This window comes from Microplitis demolitor, chromosome 2, assembly GCF_026212275.2.
Source record: "Microplitis demolitor isolate Queensland-Clemson2020A chromosome 2, iyMicDemo2.1a, whole genome shotgun sequence".
Taxonomy (NCBI): domain Eukaryota; kingdom Metazoa; phylum Arthropoda; class Insecta; order Hymenoptera; family Braconidae; genus Microplitis; species Microplitis demolitor.
The window spans coordinates 19066385-19087311 of record NC_068546.1 but is presented as its reverse complement, the minus strand read 5'-3'; the positions used below and the strand labels follow the sequence as shown (position 1 = coordinate 19087311).

General features: G+C 36.1%; 1 protein-coding gene across 4 annotated transcripts in view; it reads right to left on the bottom strand.

The window, feature by feature from the left end:
• The window catches only part of LOC103568456 (RNA-binding protein Musashi homolog Rbp6), a 518165-nt gene that overhangs the window by 197005 nt on the left and 300233 nt on the right, over positions 1–20927 (bottom strand). For all 4 annotated transcript variants that reach the window (XM_053743035.1, XM_053743032.1, XM_053743034.1 and 1 more), the window contains exons 4-5: positions 20478–20562; positions 4919–4960 (exon numbers count right to left, since the gene is read on the bottom strand). In XM_053743035.1, coding sequence (XP_053599010.1) covers positions 4919–4960; positions 20478–20562 — 127 coding nt within the window. The remainder of the gene's footprint in view (positions 1–4918; positions 4961–20477; positions 20563–20927) is intronic.

The following is a 20927-nucleotide window of genomic DNA, read 5'->3' as shown; positions in this document are numbered from 1 at the left end:
ATACACGCGTATCAAGCATACACACTGATACTAGGGGGTTTGAAAATACAACCGGGTGTTTCACACACGCACGTGACACGCATCATCACTAACCCTGTGTACTGCACTCTATAAATCCACCATCACTCTACCTATACCTAACCCTCTGTTCCATTTCACTCTCTTACTCTCTTACTCTCTTTTTATCCATCCACTCGGGTTCTTTGCTCTCCCATCCCTCGACCCCCTCAGAGTCCTGTTCACCGGACTCAATGCCATGATAAAAAGCTCGTATGCCAAAGATGAAAAGCTTTTGAGATACGTCTCGACGAGAAAATAAAAACTCGAGACGGAAATGAAGCAAAACAAAATCATATTTCATTGTTTTTTTTTTATTTTTTTCGCCAAATGAAAATTAGTTGGTTTTTTATTTTTTCCATTTAATCTGAGCTGAGCTGTTTGAACAAATGTCGAGTTAAATATTTAAAATGAAATATTCTAAAGTGCATATGTATGTACTGTGGAATGGGAAAAAAGTGTCGATCAATACAGTGGATTTAGAGCAAACAGGGTTAAAATTAGTATTGAATCTTGGCGCGGGTATAGAGCATATATATAATATATGTACATACATATGTATATATCCAGGAAGTGACGCTGAGGGGTTGTCGTGGTGAGAGTTATATATACACACGGATGACAGCAGGCCACAGTGCGGCATATCACGTATAGCTATACATTATCTAGGAGCCATTTGGGTGGCATGATGGCGGCGGGCGACGCGGAACCCACCGGGTGAGTTTACGGGCTGCTCCATCACGTGAGAGAGCAGCTTAGCTTATCTCAATGCAACAACATATCTGAGGCTTCCGTCTCTACGTTGAGGCTCTTCCACCATCCTCCAAGCTAAACTACTGTCTCCGAGACACGCTATTACCGCTTCAACCTCGCACGTCATTCTATCACGCGGATCTTCTTACATCTACAACCCACACACTTGCACACCGATAAAAAGCCCACGCGTTCTTACTTGTATCATGTCGGCTGTTTAAAATTAGTTTGTGGTCAGGGTGTAGCTTAAATCCTTCCATAAGAGAATTTCAAAGTTTTGGGAGATTAACTCACGATTAGTAACCCAGTGCGCCAATAGATTTCCCGTGACAGTGCTCGTTCAACTGACAGCGCAGTGCTCGGTAGCAACCCTCTTTCAGGTCTCCCTCGAGCTGCTGGATGTTAACCGGGTTATTGAGGCTGCTTTGTTGTAAGCAAGGCACGACTGGACGAGGTTTAATCGAGTGCGCTAGCGATAACATTTTGGGGTAACATTTATGCGTGAAAGCATAAATTACAAGACCACGAGACAGCTCATTAGTAACCGGAATACTCATCTGATTTTTATCCAACAGCTTATTCGTTTACGTTTCACCAGTTTATTGATTACTGATAGACTGAATAGTGTTTCTTATTGGGGATGAGGGAAACTGATGAGCTCATTGATTTTGTTATTTTATAAAAAGTCAAGGAAAGGAGGCACCTGATGCTGATGCTCATGGAAACTCTCGAGGGAAAAGAGTCAATGATCTGTTTCACGCTCGAGTGACTTCTGGTCACGAACGCTCTCTTGGGACGCGGACACACTGATGCTCTCATTACTATATATATATATATACATATATATATATATATATATATATATATATATATATATATATATATATATATATATATAAACTTGATGCGACGAGTTAGACCAAGAGGTAAAGAGCTACCGACGAAACTCCAAGTGACGAGAGTATTTTTCCAGAGAATATAACGTTACTGTGTGACTGGTTACTCTGCAACATACTCGCATCCAATTCTTTTTCTCATGAAATCTTTCTCAAGCTCTATAGCCAGCCAGAGAGAAAAATAAAAAAGAGAGAGAGCGTGAAGAGACTTGGGTAGTATCCTCGAGGGCGCGCATCCGGGCCTGCTTTTTACCCGATAGCCATCCCTTTCAACATCTACACAGAACGTTGCTCGCTGGACACTGGATGCCACTTACCCCGTGCAAACAACCACCGCGCACGTGCTTCTCTCACTCGGCTCCCTCGACAGTTGGCTCTTTTTCTATTTTATTTAACCTCTATATTTTTCATCATTCTCTTTCTATTGCGAACAAGTTGCGGTTGGAAATGCTGAAAGCCATCATGAGAAAAAGAGAACCTGCCTCGAAGACGATGAGGAAACTAACACGTAGGTACACATGAGCCGGAGAGCTTCACTAGACTGACCTAGGTCGTATATAAAATGCATGGGATTTCGTTCTGATGTTGTGGACAGCCCAGGGAGAGTTTGCACTGCAGCTCGTATTTATAGCCCACGGAAAATTCCAAACATCACAAATTGCTTCTGAAGTTTTGCTCCATTTTAATGTCTTACGCTTAAATAATACATTCCCAATATTTTTTTTATTTATTGTTTATTGAATAATTAAAATTACCGACACGCTATTGAGGAAATAAAATTTTTTAATGAGTCATAATGGCGAATTTAAAAGTTATTGGTGCGTGCGAGTTCTTTGAGCAAAATAACAGACATTAATAGCGCGAAGAGCACGAAAATAATTTAACTCACGAGTATGGAAAAATGAGAAAGGGAGATGGAAAAGTTAAAAAATAAAGATAACATATTTCGTTCGGGTGCTTCGGGGGCAGTTGGAACGGGCATGCAATTTTCATAAAATGGCTTACAAGGGGTGTGCAACTATATAGAGATAAAAAAAAAATGTTTAAATAGAACGAAATGGTGGAGCTGGTGGGCGCAAGAAGTGAGAGTCGAGAGTTTTGCGCGGGCGCTCGCAACCCCTGAGAGTCGTGTTTTAAAAAGTAATACGAGTGCATACGAAACTGCTAAAGAGTGAGTGAGTGAGCGAGTGAGTGAGTGAGAGTAAGCTAGTCGGAGTACGAGTTGAGGTGCTTTCTCGCGCTTTCAGAGCTACGCCAGAAACTTTTTCTGGCCCGCTGGATGTGTACTACTATTCGCCTCTACGACTAGACATTTTCGTTTCTACAGCCCCTTCGCGATTTGCACGCGACGATAAACTCGAGACGTAGTCAGTTCTTGCTTTCATGCATCGTCCATAGGGATATTTGCGTTTACAATTTATATTTATGTATATATATGTATGTAACTATAAGTCGAAAAATTTCTCTGATATCCAATGAAATCAGCAAAGTGAAAGAAGCCAACTTTTTTATTTATTTATCTATTTTAAAAATAAGAACTCATGATTTTCTAGGTTTTTTTAAAACATTTTTCACTCTTCCAATTCGTTGTCAAAAAATTTGGGTCAGCATTAAAATAAAAATTCAAATAAAACTATAAATTTAAAAAAATAAATTTAAAACGAATTTTTTGTCTCTTATTTTATTCCATAAAATTTCTAAAGGACATCGAATAATCATTGGCAAGTCCTTAACCCAGAAGAATGAAGAAAAAAGAGCCAGAGGGGTTTGTGTATAGCCTCATATACCCACTTGTTACTGAGCAGCTTGATACGTCTTCACACACAAACACACCCACACACTCACACCCATACATTCAGTGATACAGCAGCGCGACATGGTAGCACGCTCGACATTATTCAGAGCATGTGAGCTGCCGTGGCGTAGTGTGAGTACATGCGGTGAATAGAGATGGAGTTGAGTGAGAACGAGTAGCTCACGTAAAAAAAAGAGGAACAAGGGCGAGCAACAAGGAAAGAAATAAAGGAAGGAAAAAAGAAAGAAAGAAAGAAAGATTGTAACTGTTCAAGAGAGAAAAGGGTCGCTAAAGTTGGGCGTCGCGTAACGAGCTGCCGCTTCCCGAGGGTGTTCACTATACTTCTTCATCTTTACAATTCCCTCCTACGCCCTCCTCAGCCCTCATGACCTAGCTGTATTCCAGTTTTGTTTTTCCTTACTCCAGGGATATATCTCCAAGGTCCATTCGATACACATATCCACCCATCTCTCATCTCCTCTTCTCTTCTTTTCCCTTCTCTTCCCTCCCCCTCTCCCTACTACTATTTAACTCCCTGATGATTTGTTTTCATTTCACTTGATCCTATCACACCACCTATGGATTCGTTTTATCCCAGACTCGAATATGCCACCGAATAGTTAAACAACAGAACAAAATTATTGATAATTTATAATTTAAACCCGCAACAATCCAATAATTTAATACATAATATATTACACAATATTCGCGTGTCCAGCATTTGAAATTATTAAATGCCATTAAATTGAACGTATTCCCGTAGTCCGCCCGATGAAATATTTGCTGAAATTAAGGTACCGGGCGTCAGAGGCGGGTGAGAGCTCGGTAGGAAGCGAGAAAATAATTTTGACAGTAAATTACAGTTAATTGGGCTTATTACTTTGTACGAGAGGGCTTCATTATTTTCTATTTTCCCTCTCTACTTCAATCTCTTTAACACCCAGTTCTACTACCCTTCATTTATAAATTCCTGGCAACGTTCTGACCAAAATGTACGAGAGCTTTAGCAGCTACTGCTGCTGCTGCCATCACCGCCAATGAACGACTGTAATTTTTAACCTGAATGTCAACTCGCTGGGGATACTAATGCTTTACAATATCAAATCTCACGTACCAGTGTTGCAATACACCAACAGACTTGCTCGGGTTGCTTTATGCTCCTGCTGTTGTATATCGCTATTGCTACAAACAGACTATGAATTTTGACGCGGCGGCACTGACGGCGAACCGGATAACACGCGTACCGAATACCAAATTCACTTAACGAGGCTTACTTGTGCATAATTCTTTTGTGCTAAAAATCAAATCACATTCATCTATTCATTTAGATACAATACTTGTCGTAGATATTATAACTATAATTAATAATAGCTTATCAAAGTAATTGTTGGGCTCTAGAAAATCGGTAAAAACTCACCTTTGGATGTGTCCTCCTCGGAAACGCGACTTTCGGATCGATCTGAAACAAAAATAATTATTTATGTTTAGTTAAAGTTCATTAAATTAAATAGATGACGATAAAATCGTTATACCGAGGACTTTAGTAAAAATAGTCGAGTATAATTTTCATACTATAGAATAAGAATTTAAATATTCCTATAATGGAGTGAGAGTTTGAATAAAAATAAAAAATATATATACTCTAGAGTGCAATGCAACAGGGCTCAGCTAACTAGAACTCTTGGTTTTCCCACCAGGACGTTTTTTTTTTCTTTATACATTTGCGGTCTTAATGTAACCGCCCTCTTTCTCGGTTGGAAAAGCAAAAAAGAGTAGTAATAAAAAATAAAAAACATAAATTCTCCTCATTCTCGAAGTAGAGAAGGAAGAATTCCCTATTGTGACTAGTCTTGTCTCACTCTAATGCATTTATACATCGCATATAAGTTTTTACTTTACGTTGAATCGGCAACTGAAACCTCAAGAGACACTAAATATGCGATATGAAATATGGCCCATTGAGCAATTAAATAAATCCCTTCTCTCCTTTCCCTTCCTCGCCCCTATCCAATGGCAGCACAAAGTCTCGCTAATTTGGTTCATTGAGCAATTGGAGCACGTGGAACGTATACGCTTGTAAAAAAAATTATGTAAAACTATAAAATAATTTAAATAATGGCTCTGGTTTATCAGACACAGACCGGATTTGGGTTAAAAAAATACTGAAAAATTCCTCTTGAACCTTGGATTTGACAGCAGGCCACTGGTCAGGGCATCGATTGGCGGGTTGATATTTAAAGAGCTGATTGATGCGCAATGCTGATAAACAAGCCATTTGTTTATTGTGGAGAGGGCCCGACAACAGTCTCATCTGATCTAATATACCCGGTGTAGGGTGCAGTGCAGCCTTCCAACGGTATAGGTTTCGCCTGCATCGAAACTTGCTCTTTAGTTCATCAATACAGAGCTGGCCAAATACGCCAGTTCACCACGGCAGTTCGTACCTGTCGGCAACGTATAACCTCACATCCCTCAGCCCCTCCTGGCCCCTCGTGCATCGCTATTGCCAATACGAGTATCCACGTCACATTCTAACCTCATAGCTTCTCTTTCCCTCAATCCCTTTCCATTTACCCCGATCTCAGAGGGATGATTTATGGTAATCTTTCTGCTTCCGTGCCGGTCGTTCATCCTGGCCGCCCACCCACGGCTCTGATACTTACACACTCATCCCCAAGGTAAAATCTCGTGTTTACTTCGATCAACTACCTACACGACGGCTATTCCCATGCTCGCCACACCCATCGAATCGATTTTACAGACGATCCTAAAAATTCACCTCTGACAATAATTGTATTTTTTCGAATAATATTTCTGGTTGTTGATGCTTTTGTTAATTTGTAGTGATGGGTGTAAACAGCATGTATTGATTATCCTGAGAAAATGGGGAAAGAAATGCTGCTCAAGTTGTTAACGTTTCCCGGAGGATTTTATCATCGTGATAGTAATGCCAACCAAGGGAACTTGTTATTCTGCAGTGCTTTCTCTCTCTGCTCTGGTTTGAAGCCTCTTTAAACGTTTGCATAATCCCCCACGGCGAACTTGACGCTCCTCTGTCTCACTTTCTATCCACCCCTGACTCTTCATCACGAACGTCAAACGTCGACTCGGCAACGAACAATACATAAGATCTCAAGTTTCTCATCTTTGTTTCTTCAATTTTATCCATATCTCAACTACTTATACTACGACTTAGTGAGCCATTTTTTTTAGCTTTCTGGCAAATTATCAAACTATAAAATAACTCGGGGAAAAAGAAATGATAACTTTTGATGATATTGAATGTAGCTTTTTATTTTTTTTTTTTTTTTTTTGTTTGAGTAAAAATTCAACCGGAGGAAATTCCATGGCCCGAGTCCTTTGAGCGATGAGCGAAATAAAGTTGAGTGAATCGATATTTAAAGATCGAAAAGTTATTGAGGGCAAATGACGGCGATGTTTAAAGCCCTGGGGGTAATATTTCAGGTAATATACCAGTGAAATTGTTTTCAAAGACTCGATTCAAGTTTAAGAGAGCCATGATAAAAATAGCTAGTGTCTTTAGAGGGCAGGGGAATAGTGCTCGGGAATATTAGCCCGAGAAAAATCTAAGACGAAAAGTCGACAGAGAAAAAAGATGAGAAGAAAAAATAAATTATGACGGATAAGAGAATAGAGTGGGGATATAAAAATAAAAGAAGAAAATAGCGAGGTAGCATAACCAGTTACTGGGATATCTCGAGAAATGATCGGCCACCGCCTTCATCTAGACGATAGGAATTCAATCTGGTTGGCACGCCTGAAAATTGGAAAAACTACTCTGTACATTGCTTCTGATGATCTGCAGCAGAGAAAAAGACTGAGACACTAGCTACTCACTTTCTTGCTCTCTTGACGAGGCGATTCGCTTACCGATTCGTGGTTTTTTCCCTCCGCTCTTATCGATTACACTTTTCTGGCACTTTCAAGATGATATCGCTTTCTTATACTCTCCATCCGCTTTAGAAACTCTTGCCACTCCTGGTTCAAGCTAATTCGATCATCGATCTGCCCTCTCACTAGGCAACAACATTGAGAATAAAAAATAAAAGAAAAGGAAGTAGAAAAAATAAAAAATTTCTCAAGTGCTTAAAAAAAGTGAAGCAGAGAAAACGAAAATACCAAGTGATAAATTAGACTTGGTGGGAATTTCATGAGGGCCTAGATTCTATCCCAGGTCTCTTTGAATTTTCTACCCCTCATCGACATGTCGAAGATGCTGAGAAGCAAAAAAGAGACGAAAGAAACGTTGAGCATCACTCAAGGTTTAACTCCGGTCTCGGCAAGATCGGAGTAAATATCTGTGAGCTACAAGTGGGAGATTTTCTCACTCCCAATTCCACACACATCCACTCTACAGTCTACTCTCAACGGCTTTCCTCACCCTGTAGCTTCCCTTCTCATCTACCACCATCATCATCACCACCACCAACGCGCTCCTTATCCACGTACTCCAACACTCGTATTCCCTTACGTCCTCGTCATCCTGTCTCACTATATCTGTCTTCGTCGTCACCCCTAACGCGGCAAGAACCCCTCGCTCTTTGGCTCCCTATCCCACAGAGTTTGCTAGTTCGAGAAGTATCGAATAGCTTTGCCGAGCGCTCAATGGAAGCTGAAAGGTTTCCGGTAGTGAGGAAACTTTTGACTGACGTATCTCCGCTTCTACTACCCTTTTTCACCTTCTCCCTCGACATTTTGCTGTCATCTTTTCCTCTTATTTATTTACTTTTTTTTTCACCCCTTTTTTCTTAGTTTCCTATTTAGTTTTTTTATGACTGCAACTAAACTCCATCGGCAACTTGTTTCCCAAATGAAAAACAATCGATAGTAATTCCTATGAACCTCCAATGAAAATAATTGCGCGTAAATTTCGTAACCGAACGACAAACGTAATATTTATTTTTTAAACGTTAACACTCTTAGCAGCTGGCGCGAGTTGAATTTAAATACCAGGCATCGGTATTTTTCGCAAAGAAAATGCTCGAGTAATGAGCTTTCCTACTGAGAGATTCTCTCCCCTGGAAGATCGGGCTTGGGAAAAAAAAAGAAAAAAGAAAAAAGAAGAGGCGACGCGTAAGAAATAATAACTAACAGTCGGGAGGAATAAAAAATAAATAGTACAAGACTGTCGGCGCATTCGTGATGTATAAAATGTGACCTACGGTGTGAGCTGTAAAAATTTTATGTTTACGACTCGTGGGGTGACAGTCATCCCCTAGGGTGCAACTGAGGATTCAAAGCTGAGGTATCTGGTGAGCTCGTGTCGTGTAGCAACTACCGGTACTGTTGTAGTTGTGTAGCACTGAGACGTATCACTGCAGCCGCATTCACGGAATGGAAAGCAGGACAAGGAGATACTGAGCAAGTAGGTGGCCTGCCAGGGGATGAAACTTGTTGGCGTAGGGTGAGGGTGAGAGAGTTCCTAAGGTTGATAATTTCGCATTTGCACGTGTCTCAGATAGTAAAACATTAACTGTTTGATTTCAACATAGACCACTGGGTTTATTGTTATTGTTATTAAATTTTGGACGGTTTCTAGTTACTACCCTCGGGAGCTTTGTCTACCGCAAATAGGGTTAATTCGATATAAATTGAAGACAAATACAGACTGAAATTGATTCACTATTCACCGTTTATATATTTGGTAAAATTAATGTCACAGTAACCGGAAATTGATTTTTACTGTTTTAAATTTTAATATCTATACATTTCATAGATACGGGTATGCAGAGGAAATTGGGGCTGAATCGACAGCTGAAAATATTTATTTTAATAAATTAATTTTCAAGAAGGCCATTTTGCCCCAGTCTATGGTACATAAATTTTTCATAAAGTTTTTCTGTTTTTGTTGATATCGCAAAAGATTTTTCTCAACTCTTTATTGTCGCACCCTTTCTCTACTATTATAGTGTAAAAAACAAAATAAAAGATAAATTTTTTGTTGTTCTCTGCACTCTCGGTCCGGGCTCTCAGCTTGCTTTGTGCTTTGGCTCTTTCTTTCTCACTCAGCCAGCCTTTGTCGTAGGTGCGTTTTTCACAGCGACAATATTTCACTCTCGCGCTTTCATTTTGTCGCCCTGTCGCGGACCAGCTCACCCTCATCACGCATCTACCTCATCTACAGCTTTCTCGTCTGCTTCTCAACTATACTCTAAAGTATACAAAGTGTCTCGTGGTGTTTTAAGTAGACGACATCAACTATAACTACATTCTTTACCACAATCTCATAATTAATTTTTTAAAAAATTCTAACCTCAAAATATAATGAAACACTCAAAAGCCTTTTTAAAAAAAAAAGTAATAAAAATAATAAAATATCAGTGTAAATTTTTTTAAGCTCATTTGTACTGAAGCAAAAAAAAATTGCGCGAAAAATATCCTATGAATATTTTTCAAGTATTTAAGGATTTTAAATTCCAAGTGATAAAAAAATTGACGGCCATTTTTCTGATTGGTCACGTGATTGAATCAGTAGCATTAGAGTTGACAGTACAATAATGTTACAGTAAGAAAAAAGTTTAAATGCAATAGTATCGAAGACCGGTATGGTATAAGACATTAAATACCTCCCAGTGAGAATTTATTGCATCCATTGGCCTGTTCCAGTACTCGAGGAATCGGACGGTCAGTTATTACACAAGACTGAGCGATTGCTTTTAATATTCGCGCCAGCTGCGTAATACAGATCTCCCACTGTATGCCACTAGCATTGTACATTTTTTTTTATTATTTTTCTCTAATTCATTTTCTCACACATTCTGGTTTCCTTGTTGCACCAACCCACGACATCTAGCGCACGACTGGCAAGATGTATGATCCCGATAAAAATGGACTCTCGTGCTTCGATTTTTATGTACATTATTTTTCTTGCATTCCCGGCAGACGGCAATCGTTATCGTGTGTGACCATTTCTCTCTTACTAAAGTCCTCTTTTATTCTATTTTTCATTCATTATTATTATTATTATTGTTATATGTTTCTAAAACACCGAGGTTAACTAATGTCACATCCATCAAGAGTATTTCCAGCTAAAAATAAAATTATTTCGAAAAAATATCCACATTTGACAAGAGATTAAATGCATTTTTTTTTTTTTATTGTCATCCTTTTCTGTACTTTTAAAAAGTATCGAAGATGCATGAGTATTAACGATTATCGTATATACGAGATGTCAGGTATATTTATAGTAAATAAAACAAAACAAATGTACAGATAAATGTCGATAGATTTTTCTCCGACGATTTTTTAATAATTCCTGCTGTCAAAAATCTTTCGACAACGTCAATGGCATTCGGCGCCCTCCCAATATCATTCGATACAACACACATCCTCTGAGTATAACGTTTCAGAGCATCTGGCATCTACTGACACCGATCAACTCTTTATAAAGTTGCTCTCTACTCTCTATGAAAATATAGACTAATAAGAAAGAAAAATTTTTAAACAACTCACCAAAGACAAAAGTTTCTGAGGAAATTTTATATTAAAATCTTTTATCAGAAACTTTATTTTTTATTTTTTAAAATAAAAAAAAAGAAGAAACCACGGAGCTTGCAAGCTTGGAGAAGAGGACATTGAAATAAAGCTGAAGTAACAGGATGCATGTGAAAAATAAAAACCTCGAAAAGGTTACCGTAGGCAATTCCTTTCCCACTTTTTTAATTAAATCTGTCAATACATGTACACTGCAAAAAATCAGGAGTGAATACAGATTTTATTTCAATCCAAATTCACTCCACTTCGGAATTTTAATACTTCATAAATTAATATTTAATAGAAACAGCTGCTAATTAGAAACATAATTATTTAAATAAATAATTCATTCAGGTATTAATAATTAAGCTTAATATATTATATTTTTAATTTATAAAATGTTTTAGTAACTCACTAAATTATAATTTCATATATATAATATACCGTGAAAATATTAAATTATTAAATAGCTAGTGAGATAGTTTTTATGGGAATATTTTATATTCCGATACAATATGAAATGATATCGCGTGGTATGATTGATGTAAGTCATCTGACAGTTTGTGACTCAGTGGGATTATACTTGGGAAAATTTTATTATCAGCTGATTATAATTTTTAAAAATCATTTCGCGTGAATATATGGAAAGGGAGGTTGTAATTATTTCTGTACTCAATACAAATGTTAAAATATGAAAGACCTAAGCTCACTATGTATTTATAATTTTTTTTATAATTAATATTTCCGAAACTTCTATTCGGAGTGAATTTCACTCAAAAGGGGAGTAAATAATTAAAAAGTCATCCACTCTGCGTTCAGATTCACTCCACAAATTTTTTACAGTGTATTAATTTGAATTAAGAGAATTCTCAGACAGTCCCCACCCCCACTTTTTAAAAATATCCCTAGAATTTTTCATAAGGACCTGACGAGTCCTGATAAAGAACTCGTCAGATTTATCCTAATAAGGCAAACTTTATATTAACCTGACAAGGTGCTTATGGTACTTCAGGCAAATCAGGAAAAAATTCTTGTCGGGATGCAATGACTTTCAACTGTCATAACCGTATCAAAATTTTTTTAATTAATTAAAACAAAATTGAAAATTTAATTGAAAAAAGGACAACGTAGTAAATAAAATACAAATTTTGAGCTATTTCTATTCAATTTGACTTTTTCTTTGTAATCAACTAACGTAAGAAATTTAATCGATTTTTGCCCGTACCATTCTTTATTTAGATTACTTTCAGGCTTGTTTTCAATAATTCTTAATCTAATTTCGGTCGCCTGTAGATCAAACCAAATTTTTTCTCAAAATATTTTGCTTTCTTTTGCTTTTATTCAGATCAAAATTAGACTTTTGCTGTCCATTATTTATTTTTAGTCAATTTTCGATTGTCTTTAGATCAAAAACAGCTTAGAATTTTCATAAAAATTCAAAAACAGATCAACTAGCTTAAATACAGATCAATTAGTCTAATGCAGTCCAATTACACTAAAATCAGATCTAATTTTTCAACCCAGGATTAGTAATTTCCAAGATACAGAATTTTTTAAAAATAACAATTAATATCAATTAGGAAGTAAACAAAATTTTTTGGCTAAATTTAACCCTAAAAATTTGAAAATTCTAATTATAAAATAGACATGCAGCTTTTACTGGAATTTATTTTCCAAATTTCGATTAACTTTCAATTGATAAAATTTTTATACCCTTACAACAATTTCAAGTAATTGAAAATTTTCAAAGAGTGGGGGGGGGGTCTGAGAACGGCTTAAACAAATGATTAATATTACAAGTGAGCATTGGAGTGAAAGTAATCTAGAGTAATAAAGTATGTAAATGAAATAAAAAACAATATCCAGATGGAGTAATAAAGCAAAATAAACACACAAACAACGACAAAACAATTAGGTAACTCATAACTGCCTGACACAGGCATTCTCCAGTCCAACTTCTCTATCTGCTTCCTCTCTGGACTCCGGACTCTGGTCTCTGGCCTCTGGACTATGGGCGCTGGTGAACTACGTCCTGTGTCTCCAGTAGAGTAGGAGCCGCGTCAAAGTGTCACAGACAACGAGATCCACCAGACCGAGGCGAAATTGTATCCGACTAGGAAGCGTGCACTCGGCATATTCCTAACGGGCTTACGGATGACTACAGATTATATTTAATAATAATTTAAAATTTTTTCCGATAAATAAATAAAGAAATAAATAAATAAAGTTGACTAATGTTTCGGGAAATATTAATATATATATATATAGAATGATTTATAGTTCTTAATAAATGCGGTTGTGTTTGAAAGACAAGTGCGGGCAATCAGGTGACAATGGACGGTAAATTCAAGCCAATCACGCGCTCAAGACTGAACGTGACTATCTGACAGACGGACTTGGATTATTGCTTATGAATTATTAAACCAATGCGCGAGTATAAACTCTCCTTTTTACTTCTTTTTATTTTATTTCATTTTACTTTACTTTACTTTACTATTTTTAGATTTTTTTACCCAAACCCCCGTCTCTCGCTCATGCTTTTGCACTACTCCCTTTTCGTCATTTCTCTTAACATTTTTTTTCATCCACTACCTTTTTTGTTTCAAGCTTATGAATTGCCGTCGCTGAAAAAACTTTTGCTATTCATCATTTTTTTTTTTTTTTTATTTCTCTACAAATTGTTTATCATTATCTCTAAGATAAACAAAATATCTAAACAAATTAAATAAATTGAATGTAATAAAATTAACGAATATAATTTCCACTGGCAGCGGCATTGAAAACAATCAGGACTCGTCTGTTGTAAATCCATGGGACAGCCTTACAGACAATTGTGAAAACATGACTATGATTACGTTCGCAATTATGACATGTTGATATACATTTCCGGTTGCGCAGTCCCATGTGTCTGCTGAATAGATCCTCTGTAAATCTCGTCCTCTTTATCTACCAACGAAAACCAAAAGCGCCCCTTCCATCGAGCCAACCAGCCTCCAGTTTCTATCCGATTCTGTTCTCATTCCCGACCTAGTCTTCCGTTCCTGAGCTTTGTCCTTTCCTCGCATCTCGACATTTCATACCATCCTCAACTCTATTCTACATAAACTCTACATTTTACATCATCCACCTTCTACCCTCTTCTACTGTCTATCTTCTTTCCTCATACCAGCTTGCAATTACGCTACCGAACGCTTTATAAATTATCAAATCTAACCTTGACCTATTTATAAGTATTCAAATATTATTTGAGCTTTAAATAAATAGACAAAAAGAATTTATTGGCACAGAAAAAATTTTTTAATATGAATTGACAACAAAAATTTTTTTGGGGAGAGAAAAACTTTTCTGGAAACTAAAAATTTCTCTACTGGCCTCAAAAATTATTTTTTGTTCCGAAGTTTTTCAGGTTTTAAGAATATTTTTACTTTAAATTTATAAACTAAAAAATTTCTTAGGTCAAGAAAAAAATTTCTTGGGGTGAGTAAAATTTTTTTGCGCCAAGAAACTTTTTTTTTCTCTGCAGTTATTTATGATTTTGAAGTTAAGTAGGCAATTGACAATTTTTGAATTTTTTTTCCGACAAACCAAAGACAAAAAAAAAAAAACTAAAAATATGCATGTGTAGAAAATTAAAAAAGCTATGGGTGCAATTTTTTTAATAATTTTTTTTTCTATTATTTATCGCTTTTAAAAAAATTCAAAAATTATTAGACGTCGGCTAACCTCGGTATCAGTTTTTTAGAACAGTTACGTTAACGATAATTGAAGCCATTGTTATTTTCAACAAAGTACTTGACCAATAAATTCGATAGTCGATAAAAAAGGATAGAGTGTAAAAAAAAGCTTAAGAATTAAAGTTAAAAAAAATAAATATATATATAGTTTGAAGATTTAAGCGAGTACTTGGTTTTGTCTTTGGGCTCTTCGTTATATATATATATATATATATATATATATATATATATGTATATAGTAGTTTTCTGGCGTTGAGTATACGTCGGAGGAAACGAAAGTTCTATCGTAATCCTCGCTACTTAAGAAGTATCCACGAGAACTTGCCGCCAAGTCTCCAACGTAACGTTAAGATCCAAGTTTCAGAGGATCACTCTAAAAGCTCCGAATAAAGCTGGTGCTTGCATTAAATTGGATTCCATGCTCATTACTCTGTTTCAATTATTCCTTTAATTTTATCCTATTTTACGGAATCTAAAGCCTGTATTTTTATAGTGGATCATTTTTTATTTTATTCTATCGTTATATTTAAGTATATTTTTATTATTTAACGCTTCAGAGAGTTACGTCAATCCTGTTTAAGATGCAACTGGTACGCTTAATATTCACTGCGGGCTTTTAGTTGCCAGAATGCATATGCTTAGATATACTTACAGGAATTTTGAATATAGGGGAGCGGGAAATCACACTATCCGTACAATTTATTTTTTAAGACCATGAATCTTTTACTTATTGCTTGCGTTTTATCAAAATGTCAATAATTTTTAATTGCTACAATTTTTTTTTTGCATAATAGGGTAACAAAAAACGATAAGATCTTTTTTTTTATATTTTTTTTTTTTTTTTTTTTTTCACTTCCACTTCAAAATATTGTTGAAGAGATTGAAAAACAATTCCGTGGAAGTTTCAGCTCTTAATTTTAATTTTAATTACTAAACATTTGATTTCGAATTTTTCCCTTTTAGAATTGAAGTTATCAGGTTGCTGTTTGCATCATTTTGTAGGCAATTAAATACTCTTTAAAAGTCTCTTTAGTAATTTTACTGAGATTCTAACTGTTTATTCTGTATTGGTTCTGAAAATCATTTTTTTTTTATTAATTAATTGGGTAGTTGATATTCCCTGTATCATGTAAAGAAAGAACTTGAGCCACTTAACTAAGATGCCCTTTTTTGTAGAGAATCAAATTTCATAAAAGCATGTTATTTGCATTTTTTCTGTAAATTTCGTTATTTATTCAATGTCAACTGAAAACCCAAATTATTATTAAAAAAATGATTTTCAGAACCAATACAGAAAAACAATTAGAATTTCAGTAAAATTACAGTACAGTAGATAACTTGAAATGCGGCTAAGCTATAGAGAATTAAAAAAAAAATCCTAACTTTTCTATGTATTTTAAGTGAGAAAAATTCAAAATTAAATGTAAAGTACTGGAAATTAAAATTAAGAGCTGAAACTCGTTCCATGACAACTGATTCCCGACAAGTAATCGAACGAAAATTGATCCCACAGACAAGATCCAACTGACAACTGGTCCAACTAACAAGTGATCTTCTAATTCATCAGTTTTATCAAGATTTTCATAACTTTTCTTATCATCTTCAAAACCTTCAACTTCATAATTTTAAACTGAATGCCGATAGAATCAGATGTCCGTGGGATCAATATGTAGGGATCACTTGTCGTGGTCTAAAATTGTTGGTATCAATTGACGGCACACCACTGAAACTTTCAGGGAATGTTTTGAATTGGGAATTTTGAAGTGGGAGTGAAAAACAAAATATTCGTTCCAAACGGACCACCCTAACATGTCATGTATATTAGGGTAGTCGTTAAAAATTAAATTTTCTCAGACGGTCCATAAAAATCTTTTTTTTAGTGAAAAAATACGTGAGAAATTTGGTTTTTCCTTCTAAATAAAGAGGACACGTGCCTCAGGACGATCAAATTTCATTTTTCGATACGATCGTGGTTTTTTTTTAATATCTCATGAAATACGCAGATTAAAGGGAAAAATCATAGGAACAATTTTGTAGGTAATTAAATTCTTGACAAAAAAGGTGATATTCATTTTTTGATAAAATGTGTATTAACAAAGATATTTTGAAAAAACGTTTTAGATCTTATCGATTGAGTATTTAAAGGATTACGAATGTTAAAAATAAATTTTTTTCAAAATATAGAAAATTTTGTAACTCGTAACATATCAATCATTAATGCTTGTTATAGTTTTTATATACTTAGAAAAATGTTATTTTCAAAATTTGTAATCCTTAAAACGCACAATTCATCAGATGTAAAAAAGTTTTTTTGAAATATCTTCATAAATACACATTTTATTAAAAAAATGAATATGACCTTTTTTGTCAAAAATTTAATTTTCTACAAAATTGTTTTCATGATTTATTCCTGTAATCAGCATATTTCATGAGATATTTAAACAAAACCGCGATTGTATCGAAAAATGAACATTGATCGTCCTGAAGCACGCGTTCTTTTTAATTAAATAGAAAAACCAAATTTTCATGTATTTTTTTATTAAAAAGAAGCTTTTTATTGGGCGTCTGAGAAAATTTAATTTTTAATGACCACTCTAATATATATGTATGATTTGATTGAGCGACAGAAAATAATTAAATTCATAAAAAATACTTTTCTGAAAATAAATAACATTTAGATATATCATTAAAATAATAAAAAACTAAATACTAAAAAATAAACAATGAATAACTCCTCCCTTTTCTTAAGTTCTTTATCGACTGAATGAAATGATACAACATGACTCGTATATTTCGTCCCTCTATTATTTTCAAGAATAAAAGACCCTCTGAAAAAAACTAAAAAAAGTAACCGAGAAAAATAAAATAACAGATACTCTGTCGACAAATAAAAGAGACAACAACAAGAAAAAAAAAGAAAAAAAAAATAAATAAATAAAAATGTAACGAAATAAAGTAAATGACCTTAAGTTAAAAAACATTATTCACGAGGATTGATGTGCGGTTTAATTTTTTATCCTGGATAAAATAAATAATCACGGTTATTTCTTATGCCAGAGTAATGTTAAGTACGGCCAAAAATATCAAAAATATATATCTTATAAATTTATCTGGCTCGGTTAATATCATTGGCTATTAAAAGTAGTGAATGATTATGAGCTGATATTAATGCTCACCGGAGAAATACTTTTTCTGGTGCAAGTTAACAGGGAGGAAAAGAGCAAACGACATCGGATTATCTATTTGGGCGAGTGGTGAAAGCGAGCCAACATAAATCGTTACTCGGAAAAGCTAATTTTTCGGGGCCAAGCAGGTTCAGGAGGTAGTAAAATGTGCTGGGACGAAATAAACCCGTTGAGCCAACATTCACATCAATATATATGTATATATGTATATATATAATGGTTCGCTGTACAGAAAGTAACCAAGGATAGAGAATACTGGCTGGCTCGCTGGCTGGCTCCGTCGACCGCTTATACATCATGCTAATTATTTATGTACCTCATGTGGGCAACATCGTACTAGCCCGGTCTGACGCTATTCAGCCGTTACTACTTGAGCGCCACGCTTCATTGTCGATCCATCATATCCCAAGTTCATAAAATAACCCATAAATTTAGGATATTTACTGGAAATGCTTCGAGTAACACTATTACATTGTCTTGGTACCTGGGCAAAAATCCATGCCATAAATTTTTTAGCCGTAGAATTTGCTGAGTCTTCGGGAAAACATCTGATAGATTCAGTTCATTGACATACTTGCCGATTTCCGGGTTACAAAGCTCCGAAGAAGACTCAGACCCGAGATTTCGATAAAATTTAAATTTGCTTGTAATTTTTTTCGAGGATTAGAGAAGGGAATATAAAGGAGAGGTCATTTTTCATCATTTCTCGGCATGTTGAGCCGCAAAATAATCTTGATAGTCCGCGAAAAAAAGCATTGCTGATAAGGCTGTTAGAAGAATGAACAAAAAAATATTTATAATTTTTTGGTGTATTTTACTGCTGCCTGTTAGGCTGACATGGAAGCTCAGATTTAACGTAAAAAAAGTAAAGCTTACACTTTGAGGGAATTGGGAGAGAAAAATTGTTGTCGGAAGGAAGAAGAAGGTTATTTGGGTGTTTATTTTATACGCCATTAAGAGGATCATGTTACTGAGTCCGGAAGCGGACGAACCTGAGGAGGACAACAAGACATTAGGGTTTTGGGTACACGCGAAAGGCTATACGGCCTCGGTGGCGATTCTAGTAGGTCTGGTTAGGGCTGCCAAAATGCTTTCGAGTCCTTTTAGCGTTTATTTAATGTCAATGGGGCATAAAGAAAAATGGGGTGTCACCAACGAAAGCTCGCGGACGCTGTCCGTCGACGAACGCCGATTTTTCTTTGTTTTTTTTTTTAACTTCACTTGCTGACGGAAAATAAAAAAAAAAGTTTCTCGAGATTTTCAATGCGACGAATTATTAGAATGAAAAAAAAAGTATACGTCTTTATGCTAGAATCCGTTTCTAATTTTCTGTCACCTTCCTTTCAAGGCATTGTCAGTCAAAAGAAAATAAATCGAGTCGATGGGTCCAATAATCGATGCCACCCCATAGAAAGAAAGATAAAAAAAGATGGAAGAGAAATAGAGGTGGGATCGATCCAATAAAATATCGCTTTGCGCTGATTCGCGGAGGATTTTTCTAGCCATCCCTACGGGCGCCAGTGTATATTTCTACTTCCGTTTCCGAGACTTTGGTCTTATTTTCTTCTTCCTTAGCCCCTTGAAAGCTCGAGGAAGAAAAGGAACCCGTCAAAGGGGTTAAACCCTCATTCTTCTCTCATACCGTGCGACGCCTACCGCTAACCAGGATCCACCCGAGCCGAGCGGCAGCATGAAAACGGAGTTTTTCGCCCTTGAAAATATCTGTAAATGCGGGCTCGAGACATTGCAAAAGGACTTTGACAATTTTACCGAGCATCGACTGCGAAAATTTAACGCTCTCGTCGCTCATCTTATTTTCATTTTTTTCCCACTTTTGTACAAATAGTTTCTTATTTTTTTGCCGGATGGTTCATTTACCGACGACTTGTCCTTGATCCTCTCCTAATTAATGTGTAAAGAGCCTCGTGCACATTTCTCGTACGTAATGCACGTCTCATAGCTTCTATTACAACAGCCACTAGGGAGTAAAGTATATTGGTAAGAAAAGGCAAGAGACCGGGGGTACAATGCCGGCCGTTTGCATTAGGCGGGGCGAATTAAGCTAAATTTATCGGTCCCGGATACCAAAGCCAAGTCGTTACACTACTTTCCCGCGGGTACTTTGGGCGCCACCTAGACAAACTTGTGGCAGTCCAACTACGTCCGTATCTACTTCCCCATGTCTCTTCGTTTTCATTTCTCTTATATGTATATATCCACTGTAGTTCCAGTAGTTGCAGTTACAACCGTAGTAGTCGTAGACGTAAAAGTAGAACCAGAACTAGAATCAGAACCAGAAGCAGAAGCAAAAGCAGTCAAGTTCGGTTGGAAGCTCTCAGGAGCTTCATCTCACCACTAAATTCTCTCGATCCAGATACTTCTTAGTTTGTTTTTTGGTCTTTTACAGCCACCACATTGGCTATCGTATCTCTCACCTCGTTTTTCAGCCCGATATCATTAATTATCCCAGAGGAAATATTCCCAAGTTATTTTACCAATTACGGTCATTAATTATCATACCATAAGCTATAGAATGACTAGTAATGTATTAATTATTGCTCACCTTTTTGCCGTCCAACTCGTGGTTTCCCTGGGCTAATACTTTGTCTACGCTAGATGGATCTGCGAACGTGATGAATCCGAAACCTCTGTAACAAATTAAATAATTTTGAATTATTAAAAATTTGAAATTTAAATAAGACAATTAAATACGTCAGCTTACGGTAAATGTTACCGAGATTATCCAGCTGGTCGCGTGTCAAGACAAATATTGAGCTGGTCATAAATTTAACGGGACATAGTGTCTACATATATAGACGTATGTGTAGTAAAGTGTGGGAAAGGTAAAGTTTTTGGCCAAGAGTTTGAGTGAACGAAGGATGGAGTAAAACAAGAGCATGATACATTTTAGTGGGAGAGCGAGTGAGTGGAAGAGTTTGAGAGTGAGGGAGTGAGGAGACGCTGTCGGTCGAGACCGGACGCAAAGCGGTTTGCATTTTTCATGCCGAGGCTG